Genomic DNA, 12391 nt, shown 5'->3' with positions numbered 1-12391 from the left:
GCCCCAGCCTTCTCTTCCTTTCCTATCTCTCCTAAATACCTAATATCCAGGAATACGTAATGCTCAGACCTGCCCTTCTTTGAGTCAGGTCTGTTATAGCAATAATATCATAGTTCCATTTGTCAACCTGTGCCAGTAGTTCACCAATTTATTCACCATACTCCATGCATTCACAAACATGCACATTAATCCTGATTTAGGCTTTTTAAACTTTCCTCCTTGCTCTGACCCCATCTAATGACTTACCATAGCCTACTCTAGTTCTATCAAACTCTCCAAATATTCAATTTACCTTGATATTACTTTCTGATACATCCTCCTTATCAGTTAATGCTTCTCTACTTCCCACTGCCAGTTTTTCTCCTCACTTCTCTGAATTTCCCCTTAGGTTCCCATCCCCCTGCCAATCTAGTTTGAACCCTCCCCAACAGCAATAGCAAACATCCCTGTGAGGACATTAGTCCAAGTCCTGTTAAGGTGTAAACCATCCTTTGTACAGGTCCCATCTGCCCCAGAACCGGTTCCATTGCCTCAGAAATCTAAAGCCCTCCCTCTTAGCCCATTTTCCTAGCCACGTATTGAACTGCTCAATCTTCCTATTTTTATGCTTACTAGCATGTGGCACTGGGAGTAATCCTGGGATTACTGCTCTTGAGGTCCTGCTTTTCAATTTCCTTCCTTTTTTTATTCGGGGCGTGGGCTTTGCTGACTAGGCCAGCATTTATTGGCCAACCCTAGTTGCCCTTAAGTTGGAGGTGAGCTGCCTTCTTGAACAGCTGCAGTCATGTGTTATAAGTACGCCCACGGTGCTGTTAAGAAGGGAATTCCAGGATTTTGACCCACCAACAGTAAAGGATCGGCAATATATTTCCAAGTCAGAATGGTGAGTGGCTTGGAAGGGAGCTTCCAGATGGTGGTGTTCCCATCCACCTGCTGCCCTTGCCCTTTTAGATGATATTGGTCGTGAGTTTGAAAGTTGCTGTCAAAGGAGCCTTGGTGAATTCCTGCAGTGCATCTTGTAGATGGTATACACACTGCGTCGGCAATTGAGGGAATGAATCTTTGTGGATGGGGTGCCAATCAAACGGGGTGCTTTGCCCTGGACAGTGTCAAGCTTCTTGAGTGTTATGGGAGCTGGACTCATCCAGGCAAGTGGGGAATATTCCATCACACTCCTGACTTGTGCATTACTCGTTGCAGGATTCCTGGCCTCTGACCTGCCCTTGTAGCCACAGTATTTATATGGCAAGTCCAGTTCAGTTTCTGGTCAATGGTAATCTCCAGAATGTTGATAGTGGGGGATTCATGATGATAATGCCATTGAACATCAAGGTGCGATGGTTAGATTCTCTCTTGTTGGAGATGGTCATTACCTGGCACTTGTGTGTTGCAAATATTACTTGCCTCTTGCCAACCCAAGCCTGGATATTGTCCAGGCTTTGCTGCATTTGGACATGGACTACTTCAGTATCTGAGTCGTCGTGAATGGTGCTGAACATTGTGGCATTATCAATGATCATCCCCACTTCTGACCTTATGATGGAAGGAAGGTCATTGATGAGGCAGCTGAAAATGTTTGGGCCGAGGACGCCACCCTGAAGAACTCCTGCAGTGATGCTCTGGAGCTGAGATGACTGACCTCCAACAACCACAACCATCTTCCATTGTGCTAGGTATGACTCCAAACAGTGGAGAATTTTCCCCGATTCCCACTGGCTCCAGTTTTGCTAGGGGTCCTTGATGGCACATTTGGTCAAATGCTGCCTTGATGTCAAGGACAGTCACTCTCGCCTCACCTTGGGAATTCAGCTCTTTTGAACCAAGGCTGTATGAGGTCAGGAGCTAAGTGGCCCTGGCAAAACCCAAACTGGGCATTAGTGAGCAGGTTATTGCTAAGCATGTGCCGCTTGATAGCACTGTTGATGACCCCTTCCATTGCTTTATTGATGATTGAGAGTAGACTGATGGGGTAGTAATGTGTCCTGCTTTTTGTGTACTGGACATACCTGGGCAATTTTCCACATAGCAGGTAGACGTCAGTGCTGTAGCTGTGCTGAAACAGCTTGGCCAGGGGCACAGCATGTTCTGGAGCACAAGTCTTCAAAACTATTGCTGGAGTATTGGCAGGGTCCATTGCCTTTGTAGTATCCAGTGCCTTCATCTGTTTCTTGATATCAGGTGGAGTGAATTGAATTGGCTAAAGACTGGCACCTGTGATGCTGGGAACCTCCGGAGGAAGCCGAGATGGATCATCCACTTGGCAATTCTGGCTGAAGATTGTTGCGAATGCTTCAGCCCTAACTTTTGCACTCATGTGCTGGGCTCCGCCATCATTCAGGATGGAGATACTTATGGAGGCTCTTCCTCCAGTGAGTTGTTTAATTGTCCACCACCATTCATGACTGGATGTGGCAGGACTGTGGAGCTTAGGTCAAATCCGTTGGTTGCGGGATTGTTTAGCTCTGTCTATCACTATGCTGTTTGGCAAGCAAGTAGTCCTGTGTTATAGCTTCAGCAGCTGACACTCATTTTTAGATATGCTTGATGTTACTCCTGGCATGCCCTCCTGCATTCTTTATTGAACCAGGGTTGATCCCCTGGTTTAATGGTAAAGGCAATGAGGGATATGCCAGGCCATGAGATCACAAATTGTGCTCAGGTATAATTCTGCTGCTGCTGATGGCCCACAGCACCTCATGGATACCCAGTCTTGAGTTGCTAGATCTGTTCGAAATCTATCCCATTTAGCACGGTGGTAGTGCCACACAACATGATGGAGGGTAGCCTCAATACATTGACGGGACTTTGTCTCCAAAACGACTGTGCGGTGGTCACTCCTATCGATAAGGTCATGGACAGATGCATCTGTAGCAGGCAGGTTGGTGAGGATGAGGTCAAGTATGTTTTTCCCTCTTGTTGGTTCCCTCACCACCTGCCGCAGACCCAGTCTAGCAGCTATGTCCGTTAGGACTCGGCCAGCTCAGTCAGTAGTGGTGCTATCAAGCCACTCTTGGTGATGGACATTGAAGTCCATTGGGTACATTCTGCACTCGTCATCCTCAGTGCTTCCTCCGAGTGGTGTTCAACATGGACGAGCACTGATTCATCAGCTGAGGGAGGGTGGTACGTGGTAATCAGCAGGTTCTCTTGCCCATGTTTGACCTGATGCCATGAGACTTCATGGGGTCCGGACTCAATGTTGAGGATTCCGAGGGCAACTCCCTCCCAACTGTATACCACTGTGTCACCCCCTCTGCTGGATCTGTCCTGCCGGTGGGATAGGGCATATCCAGGGATGGTGATGGTGGTGCCTGGGACATAACCTGTAAGACATGATTCCATGAGGTTGACTATTTCAGGCTGTTGCTTGACTCGTCTGTGAGACGGTTCTTCCAGTTTTGGCACTAGCCCCCAGATGTTAGGAAGGAGGACTTTGCAGGGTGACAGGGCTGAGTTTTCCATTGTTGTTTCCGGTGCCTAAGTTGATGCCGGGTGGTCCATCTGGTTTCATTCCTTTTTTGAGACTTTGTAGTGGTTTGATACAACTGAGTAGCTTGGTAGGTCATTTCAGAGGGCATTTAAGAGTCAACCACATTGCTGCAGGTCTGGAGTCACATGTAGGCCAGGCCAGGTAAGCACAACAGATTTCTTTCCCTAAAGGACATTCGCGAACCAGATCGGTTTTTACAATAATTGACAATGGCTTCATGGTCATTAGGCTTTTAGTTCCAGATTTTCATTGAGTTCAAATTCTACCATTTGCCCTGGTGGGATTTGAACCCCAGTCCCCAGAGCATTATGCTGGGTCTCAGGGTTACTAGTCCAGCGACAGTATCACTACACCATCGCCTCCTTAAAATCTGCTTGTCCCTTTTCCTGCCCATGTCACTGGTCCCAATGTGGGCCATGACCTCTGGCTGCTCACCTTCTCCCAAAAGAATGTCCTGCAGCCATCTGTGGCATCCCTGACCCACCCAACCTTTTGCTGCAGCTCTCCACAGATTTTCAGATGCCTGTCCATGCACTGCGCTGCTGAGAATCCCCTATCTGTACAAGGTGTTAACTAGAAATACATTGCAAATCAAGGAAAATGGGAAATCAATTATTCCCTCTAAATGAAATACCACAAAAGTGCATATTATCAGCATTAGGTTAATGTTCAAGGAACTTGTTCAATTGGCTCCCCTCTCACCTGCCCACCCATCTTCTGTTTCAACGTCCAGCTGATCCAGTTCCTTCAGATCATCAGGGTTGACAATGGCAGGTCGATCGGTTGGCTCACCTGGTCGCCGAGCAGGTCTAGCTGGGCGCGTTGGACGAGTCACTCCCCGGGGATACCTGTGAATAACGACATTGGGAATTAAAGGATGAAGCATGCATTTAGCCAGGGCTCATCATCTGATATTAAAAGAAAAAGTATAGGGGAGCTGCCTTTGGTGGAGCAAGTACGCAAGCAATGTCAGAGTACAACACTTAACCTTCTTCACCATGCTCCTTCAATTTTATACAGAATGATACTTAGATTGAAACAAACATGCTGTTTGGACTATTAGACTTTAGGTCCCCAGAATATCCTGTAACTTATCAATGTACAAGCTTAATCTTATTTTATATTTCATATTAACATGCTTTATATTATTTTAAATTATTAGATCATGATTAAAAAATTGTCAAATAGCCCAATTTAGCTGTAACTGTAAATGTCTAATAAAATCATAGGTTCCATACCATAATTAATAAACGTACAGATTGTAAACATGCTTCTTACCTAATTGGCTCAGGTGGTTGGAACGGATATTGTAAGGATCCTTGTGGACCAAGGACAGGGGTAGGTTGAGGTCCCCGCGATTGTGGTGGGCACATCTACAGGGGCAAAAAAAATCAATTCCAGACATTGGTAAAGAGGTGATTAACAGGTGAAATTAGCCCTTGTGAATGAAGAACCCACAACTGAGTAAACAACAACGCTGGGCGGTGGCGGCCGACCGACAGTGCCGGCCGACAGTGAACAATAACCCCTGCTGAGAATGAATACCCTCTAACGACAGTGAACAATATTTCCCCCATCAAGAGTGAACAATAGCTTCCCCCACCCCTGCTGACTGTAAACATTCACCCCCCCACCCCCAATCCCTACAGTGAGGTGGAGTTTAAAAAAATTGCAGCATGGTTTTTTTAGATTATAATTCAAGATTATAAAGGGCTCAAATATAAGAGGAAATGGAGTCATAGATGGCCACAATGGAAAAATAAAAAGTTCAGCACAAATACTGCTCTCAAAAAGGAGTGGTGGGTTATATCATTGTAGGCCCACTGACATGGCAGTATAAACAGGTTCAAGACAAAACAGGCGAAAGAGATTGGAGGGCAGGTTGAGAAAGTGGAGACTGAACTGTAAAATAGAGACAGCCTTGTTGCACCAAATTTTGCATTTTTCTAAATCTTTCCCCCAAACAGGTTTATGGCTCCACAGATTATAGACTAACAATTATCTATTCCAATTTTAGAATGAAATGCAAATAAGCATTAGCTGAAAAGATGTTTACTTGAAAACAACTGTTACTCTCTGACACCACAAAGCACAAGCTACAAAACAGGAACAAACTGGGAAGTGGGTTTAAGTAGTTAGCAACAATACACTCTGATGCTATGTCATTTCGCAGCTAGCTATCATCAACTTTCTTATACTGCTTCCAACCTGACTAGACCTGCATTTGTTGGCTTAAAATGCTCAGTTAGGAGACAATGCCACTTTGGAAGGACAATTGCTACACAGTTCTAGTGAAACCAGCCTAAAATTTTCGCAAGTTCATTTGCTTTACTGAAATCCTGATGACAACAACGAGGCAGTTGTGTATCTCAAGTTAAAATACTGCTCACTGCACATCCACTGCAGTAAATCAGATAACTGGTGGGCTCTTGTCTTTCAGGTAACGGAGGTTATACTGTGGATTGCCCTCACCGTTTTCCTTAGGGCACTTTATTCTGTTCCCAATTTCTGTTATGCCCAACTGCACATTATGAGGAACCATCTCTACTTACTCAGCATTGATGAGAAGGTTGACAACCCTCAACCCACCCCCATCAACAGTAAGTCAGTGTATCAGGGTTGGTCATTTGACACATGGGAACCTTCCTTATTATTTACTCTCAGAATCTGGAGTCCACACCATTTTACTTCCTATCACTTTGGCTTCAGGCCACAGTTCCTGTTCCCTTGTTTATTTACACATTGTGCCTTTCAAGGTAAAACGGATAGGACTGATACAAATTTATAATGGCTCTGGGAAAGTAGAAGTTTCAGCTAATCACAGCTCTGACGGATGACAAGAGATGAATAATTTATCTGGTAAACAGCACAACCTAAATGAAGCCGACAAAATTCAACATTACACTCCACCTAATGCAAAAATTCTACAGAATTGGCAAGAGGCCCAGAAAAGATAGCGACTGATTGTTTTATTATCCTCCTTGTATCAGATGGGAATGTCAACTACAATGTTTGCTGACACTTGAGCAGGTGGCAATAACGCTAAACTCCCCATAGTATGACCGTGCTCATTTTCTGAATTTATCCGCATATACAAAATTAATAGGGGAGACCCATTGGAACACCATTGTTTTATGAAGTTAGTGTCACGGAAGCTATATTGACCATATGATCTTTCTCCACCCCTGCTGAATTGTTTGGCTAGTATTGTTCACTATTTTTGAAAGCTGAGAAAAGCAGAAGCAGACTTGTTGCTATCGAAGGTAAAAGGTTTTACAAATAACACTTGGTCTACATGATCTCCTGAACTGGTTTTGATTGCTGAGAAGGGTCAGGGAGCAATTGTACTACAGTATTTCATCCCACATTGGTCCTGAAGCATTTTCTGCCTGTCCCAGAAAGTTACTTCAGTGCAGAAGTTGGGAAGGGTGGAAACAGGAAGTGCTTGGTTATGATGCTCCAGCTATAACAAGTGTGGGGTAGGCGTGATGGACCACATTCAAGAAAGCAGCTCACCATCATCTTCTCAAGGGCAATTAAGGCTGGGTAACAAATGCTGGCCTTGCTAGCAACATTGCATCCCACAAAAATTTTTTTTAAAAAGCTGGTCTTTTCCTGCCCATCACTTTCATTAAGTTTAGAATAGCTTAACGTACTAAAAATCCTTTTCTCAAAATTCACTTCTTGTTGTGGTGACAATTTTCTGTCAATGATTATAACAGTCAATTACTATGTCAACACTCCCATTCATTTTTGGTATGCTAACAGTCACAATTTAGCCGCAGGCTTTGTCTTTGAGCTGGCACTGTGAAGCAAGCTTCTGGAATTTTTCTCAATTTCATTGCAACCTTGTATGTAAACATATGAACTGCGGAAATCTCACTGGCAATTTACTAGTTTTGTAATCAACTTACAAATGTTGGCAACATATCCCGGTAGGTAGATGGGAATTGGTGAGTCCCTGTCTGTAGTGGTATTCCCAGTCCCCTTCTCAGTGGAGTAGCAGGGCGCAGTGAAGGCTCTTTTGAGTCACTTGATGACACTGGCGTGTGCACTGGATCTTCTTGGTCTGAGCTTTTGGCTTCCACCTCTGGCGGTGGTGGGGTTGGTGCTGCTGTGGGGTTCAGGTTTCGCCCACCACCCTCCCTCCAAATGGCTACATCTGCAAAGAAAAAGACAACTGATTGATTCCAGAATGCAACTGATTAGTAAGCAGATGTATCAAGATGAAGTGGTTGAGTCTCCAAACAGGGCAGCATATCAGACACGTTCCAGTGATTACAGTTTGAAGATCGAGGATAAATTTAATGGACCAGCTAATTTAAACCAAACCTTGTACAAATTTAATAATCTCTTAGCTTTACGGACAAGCGTTCCACAAAAGGGGAATCTCTGGGATGCCTTTTCATTTACTTTTTAACATGTGAGATACACTGATTGCAATGTGATTGGATTTTCTTGACAAAACAATTTAAAATGGCTAATTATAGCTATCTGCACCCATAATTTCATAACAGATTTTGAATTAAGAGATAAATCTTGGATCACAGGTAAACAAACATACCTCATTTAAGTGTACTATTCATAGCAGCGCTACTGGGAAGTAATTTCACATTCAGACTAAGGTTAACTAAACAAGTTTTTAGCATGAGCCAAAATAAAAATACCTGGAAAAACTCAGCAGGTCTGGCAGCATCTGAGGAGAGGAACACAGTTCCAATCCATTGTTTTATCTCTACTTTTTAGCCTATTTCGATTCCTTCACCCCACCCCAACTAGGGCTATCTGTACCCTGCTTGTTCTGCTTTCTACCTTTAATTAGCACATTCCTTATATAATATCACCACCTTCAACACCTCTTTGTCCTTTTGTCTATGAAATCTTTTGGCTATCTCCATCTATCACTGGCCCTCTATCCAGCGCTACTTGTCCCAACCCCCCTTAAATCAGTTTATATTTCACCTCTCTTCTATTTTTACTTAGTCCTGTTAAAGAGTCATATAGACTCGAAACATTAACTGTGTTCCTCTCTGCAGATGCTGCCAGACCTGAGTTTTTCCAGATATTTTTATTTTTGTTTGGGATTTCCAACATCCGCAGTTTTTTGCTTTTATTTTAGCGTGAGCCACTTTCATGCAAAATTATTTAAAACAGCTGGGCCCACTTTCTTATTGAAGAGGTTGGATTTATTAGTTCAGGGAGGAACAAGGTCTGTAAAAAAAAAAACTACATCACTTCAAGGAGGAAACAACAACAGGGTTACTTGTTTGGTAAGGCACAGAAATGTGCTGCTTGCAAATTCGATAAGGGTTTAATGTAAAGTTCACAGTCTTTTTGGGATGGGCCAATTATCAGTTTTCAGATTCTTTTAGACATTTTGTCCAATATTTCAGAACAGGACTTGACTGAGAATCAAGTAGTGGGATCCTATTCCAATTGGCAAGTTACTGAAATTATGGTTTTGAGTAAAAAAAACTGCAGTGCCATCATTTCACCTATTGCATTTTAGAAAATAAAAGCAGTATTCTTCTTCCCTTTGGAATCTGACACGGGTTTCTCTTTCCTATCACTCAGCACTCATGCAAACTCTCTAGGCAGGCCATGAACAGACCCAGTAAATGTCTGCATGCCAGCAAAAGTTTCAGATCTTGCACACATCTTTGCGCCTTACTCTGTGGGCGGAGGCTTGGTCCTGGCCCATATGACTGATCTGTGGTGTCCTTTTCTTTTCCAGCCTTTTCCTGGTCTCCAGCTGCTTTCAATGTGGGAAATTCCTCTTGAGAGAATGGTAACTGCTTGTTCGATCCTCTTCCGCCTAAAACAAATAATGATTTTTTAAAACGTCACTCACAGTCAGAGCCTAGGTATATTTAAGGCATTACCCTTCCCAAGATCAGTGTATGCTTCCCAGGGTGCAGAGTCAATGCTGAACAGAGCTGAGCAATGTTGACTACCAATGACCATAGAATCACTGAAGTACCATGGTGTGGTGTGAAGTACATGGCTGTGGTGCCTGAAGACTCTGTTACCAATGGAGTGGAAGTGAGAATAGGAGGTCCATAGAGCAAAGAAGAGGATATTAAAGGAGGAGGCAACAGAGATAGGTGGGATTAAACTTTACAAGATTTTGAGCATTACATTTCTAAATTAAACATCTTAAGAATCAGGGAGCAAGGTAGGTCAATGAGGATGGGGTGATGGGCAAGAGACTTAGGAAGTAATTTTAACTCCCAAAACAGGTGGATTGAGATTGGAAGAGAAATAAAGTATTTGAGAATCTCAAGCATGACCTCAACCACCCCATTTCTGGGTTTAACAGAGAAAAGACAGAGGGTCAGCAACCAACACACTCTCAGGAGGTAGGCTGGTAATTAAATTTCTAAAGGTAATGGAAGCCTCAAATTGAATCTGATTTATATGTTTAACCCTGGCCAGAAAAGTCACCTGGGCTTCAAGGGAAAGGTAAATCCTTTACAGCACTGCTTGTGGGTCAAGGTGAGCAGGACTGCTTTCCCCAGGTTTACTGCACATACCTTCAACCATCTGCCTCTCTCCATATTCAGGAAATCTGCCTGCAAATATTGGGGGCTGTGTGTGCAACAGCTGCCTGAGCTTTGGAGAGGTTATAAGCCTATGGGGGGTTAACAAATATTTCAGCACACAGGGCAGTCATTCAGTTCATTTTGCTTTAAGAAGCTTCTCCCCTTCAGTGTCTTCAATGGTGCCCTTTTTCCCTGCTCTTTCATTGTATCCTTTAATATTTGGTTGATATCAAGACCCAATGTAAAAAGACTTCAAAGTTAAGCCCAACAGTCAGCAGGTTCTTGCAAGGCATAAGGCAGGCTCAGTATTCTACATCAGGCATGAAGAAAGAGCCTTATGTTGATGAAAAGATTGGGAGCAGACAATGTGATATTATATTAGGAGTCTGGTCTGCAGGAACTGAATGTTATAAATGGTGGACTTAATGTTAACTCCAGGGGTACTGGTTTTGGCTTTCAATATATGTGAATTGCAAATATAGGTACATACATACTAATTGGGAGGGCTAGGCCATTCGGGCCCTTGAGCCTGCTCTACCATTTGATAAGATCATGGCTGATCTGATTGTACTTCAACTCTACTTTCCTGTCAATCCCCTACACCTTTTGACTCCCTCATCAATCAAGGATCTACCTCACTCAGTCTTAAAAACATTCAATGACCTAGCCTCCATTGCACTTTGGAGAAGAGAATTCCACACACTACTGACCCTCTGAGAAAAAAAATTTCCTCATCTGCATTTAAAAGGGAGACCCCTCATTTTTAAACGGTGTCCCCTAGTTCTAGTCTCTCCCATCCTCTCAGCATCCACCACATCAAGACTCCTCAGGATCTTATATGTTTCAATAAGGTCTTCTCTCATACTTTTAAAACTCCAATGGATACAGGTCCAGCCTTCCTCATAGTATAACCCCTTCATCCCAGGAATCAATCAAGTTGACTGCTAAAAATTCATTAAAAGGGACTGTATTGGGGAGTGGGTGGAGTGGAGACTGATGATGGTCCAAAGTACTGAGGCTTGTGTGTGCAATAAAATCAATACAGCTAATGTCCATGGAAGCACACAACTTATTAAATTGTCAAGACAATCTATTCTAAGCAGATTCATAACATTTATTAGAGAAGCGACAAAGTTATCAAGATATGTTGAAAAACAATTAACTCACCACCTCCTGTTCCTGCTGACTTTGCCTTCAATTGTGCCCATGACTTTACTCCACCTTGTGCTGAATTTGTGTTCTGTCAATTGTTGAAGAAAGAAAGGCCATTACATTTCAGGCAAGAGTTAAAAGCACCCACCTACCAGATACAGCCATTCTTGACTCACTTGAGTCACTATCATGCACCACCACTGATGTGGTTCTTTTTACATGCAAATCTAGGTGGAATAGCACTGCAATGCTGAACCAGCTGCAGCACTTCTTTTATTGCTATTTATTGTACCTTAAAGCAATTTGCTCACCTTTCATCAATTTTTCATCCAATAGGTTTTTATACACACTTCAACTCATGCATTAAGCTACCATTGTGTATTTAAGTAGGACAGGAGAAACCCATTTTGATCAGAGCAGCGTTGTTATTTCACATATCACACTGAATCATCTCCCTCCCTGCATTGCTGAAAGATTTACCAAAAGCTCGGGTCTTACCTCGTGGACTGGTGCTGGCTTTGGCACACTGGAGGCAGATGTCTGTGAAGCCGGCTGCGATGGCAACTCCGGCTGCTGTACTGCTGATACACTGGTACTGCAAAACACAATGCCCGGAAGGTCAGCAAAACCACCAGACCAGGTACCCACAGAACGTTTCAAAAGTCAAAATAGTGGAACTTCTCTCAAAATCCCTGTTGTAACAGAACACAGAATGGATTATTTCTGAAGTTTGGCCAATCAAAGATTTAACCAACTCATTGATAAGATGGACCCGTAAAAAAACTTCTCAAATTGTGGCTCAATTTAAAAGAACTGCCAAGTTTCTTTTGGCCTCATCCATGCCTTTGTTCCTGCCAGGTTTGACTATTCCAATGCTCTCCTGTTCAGCCCTTCATTTTCCAACCTTTATAAACTTGAGCTCATCTAAAACTCTGCTGTCTGCATCCTAACTCATACCTAGTCTTGTTCATTCATCACCCTGTGTTCATTTTTTAGTACTTGTTTACAATTCTGCATCCAAGACAAGAGACTATCAGCCCCACACGTTCTTAGTCTCATTCACCAAAGAAGTTCCGTTAGCACACAAGTTCTAATAATGTGGTTGCTAATATAAACACCTTGGCGAAAATTAAAGGTCTAGAAACAAGGTAACATGAAATGATGTAGAGTGAGTGCCCTCAGCTGTCACTGTCCAGGGAAATGAGAG

At 43.2% G+C, this 12391-nt stretch overlaps 1 protein-coding gene across 8 annotated transcripts in view; it reads right to left on the bottom strand.

The window, feature by feature from the left end:
* Positions 1-12391, bottom strand: part of prrc2b (proline-rich coiled-coil 2B) — a 77565-nt gene that overhangs the window by 49353 nt on the left and 15821 nt on the right. For all 8 annotated transcript variants that reach the window (XM_041192783.1, XM_041192791.1, XM_041192787.1 and 5 more), the window contains 6 exons: positions 11683-11779; positions 11200-11272; positions 9162-9305; positions 7405-7652; positions 4769-4863; positions 4193-4338 (listed from right to left, as the gene is read on the bottom strand). In XM_041192783.1, coding sequence (XP_041048717.1) covers positions 4193-4338; positions 4769-4863; positions 7405-7652; positions 9162-9305; positions 11200-11272; positions 11683-11779 — 803 coding nt within the window. The remainder of the gene's footprint in view (positions 1-4192; positions 4339-4768; positions 4864-7404; positions 7653-9161; positions 9306-11199; positions 11273-11682; positions 11780-12391) is intronic.

This window comes from Carcharodon carcharias, chromosome 8 (assembly GCF_017639515.1).
Source record: "Carcharodon carcharias isolate sCarCar2 chromosome 8, sCarCar2.pri, whole genome shotgun sequence".
Taxonomy (NCBI): domain Eukaryota; kingdom Metazoa; phylum Chordata; class Chondrichthyes; order Lamniformes; family Lamnidae; genus Carcharodon; species Carcharodon carcharias.
This window is presented reverse-complemented; position numbering and strand designations above follow the sequence as displayed.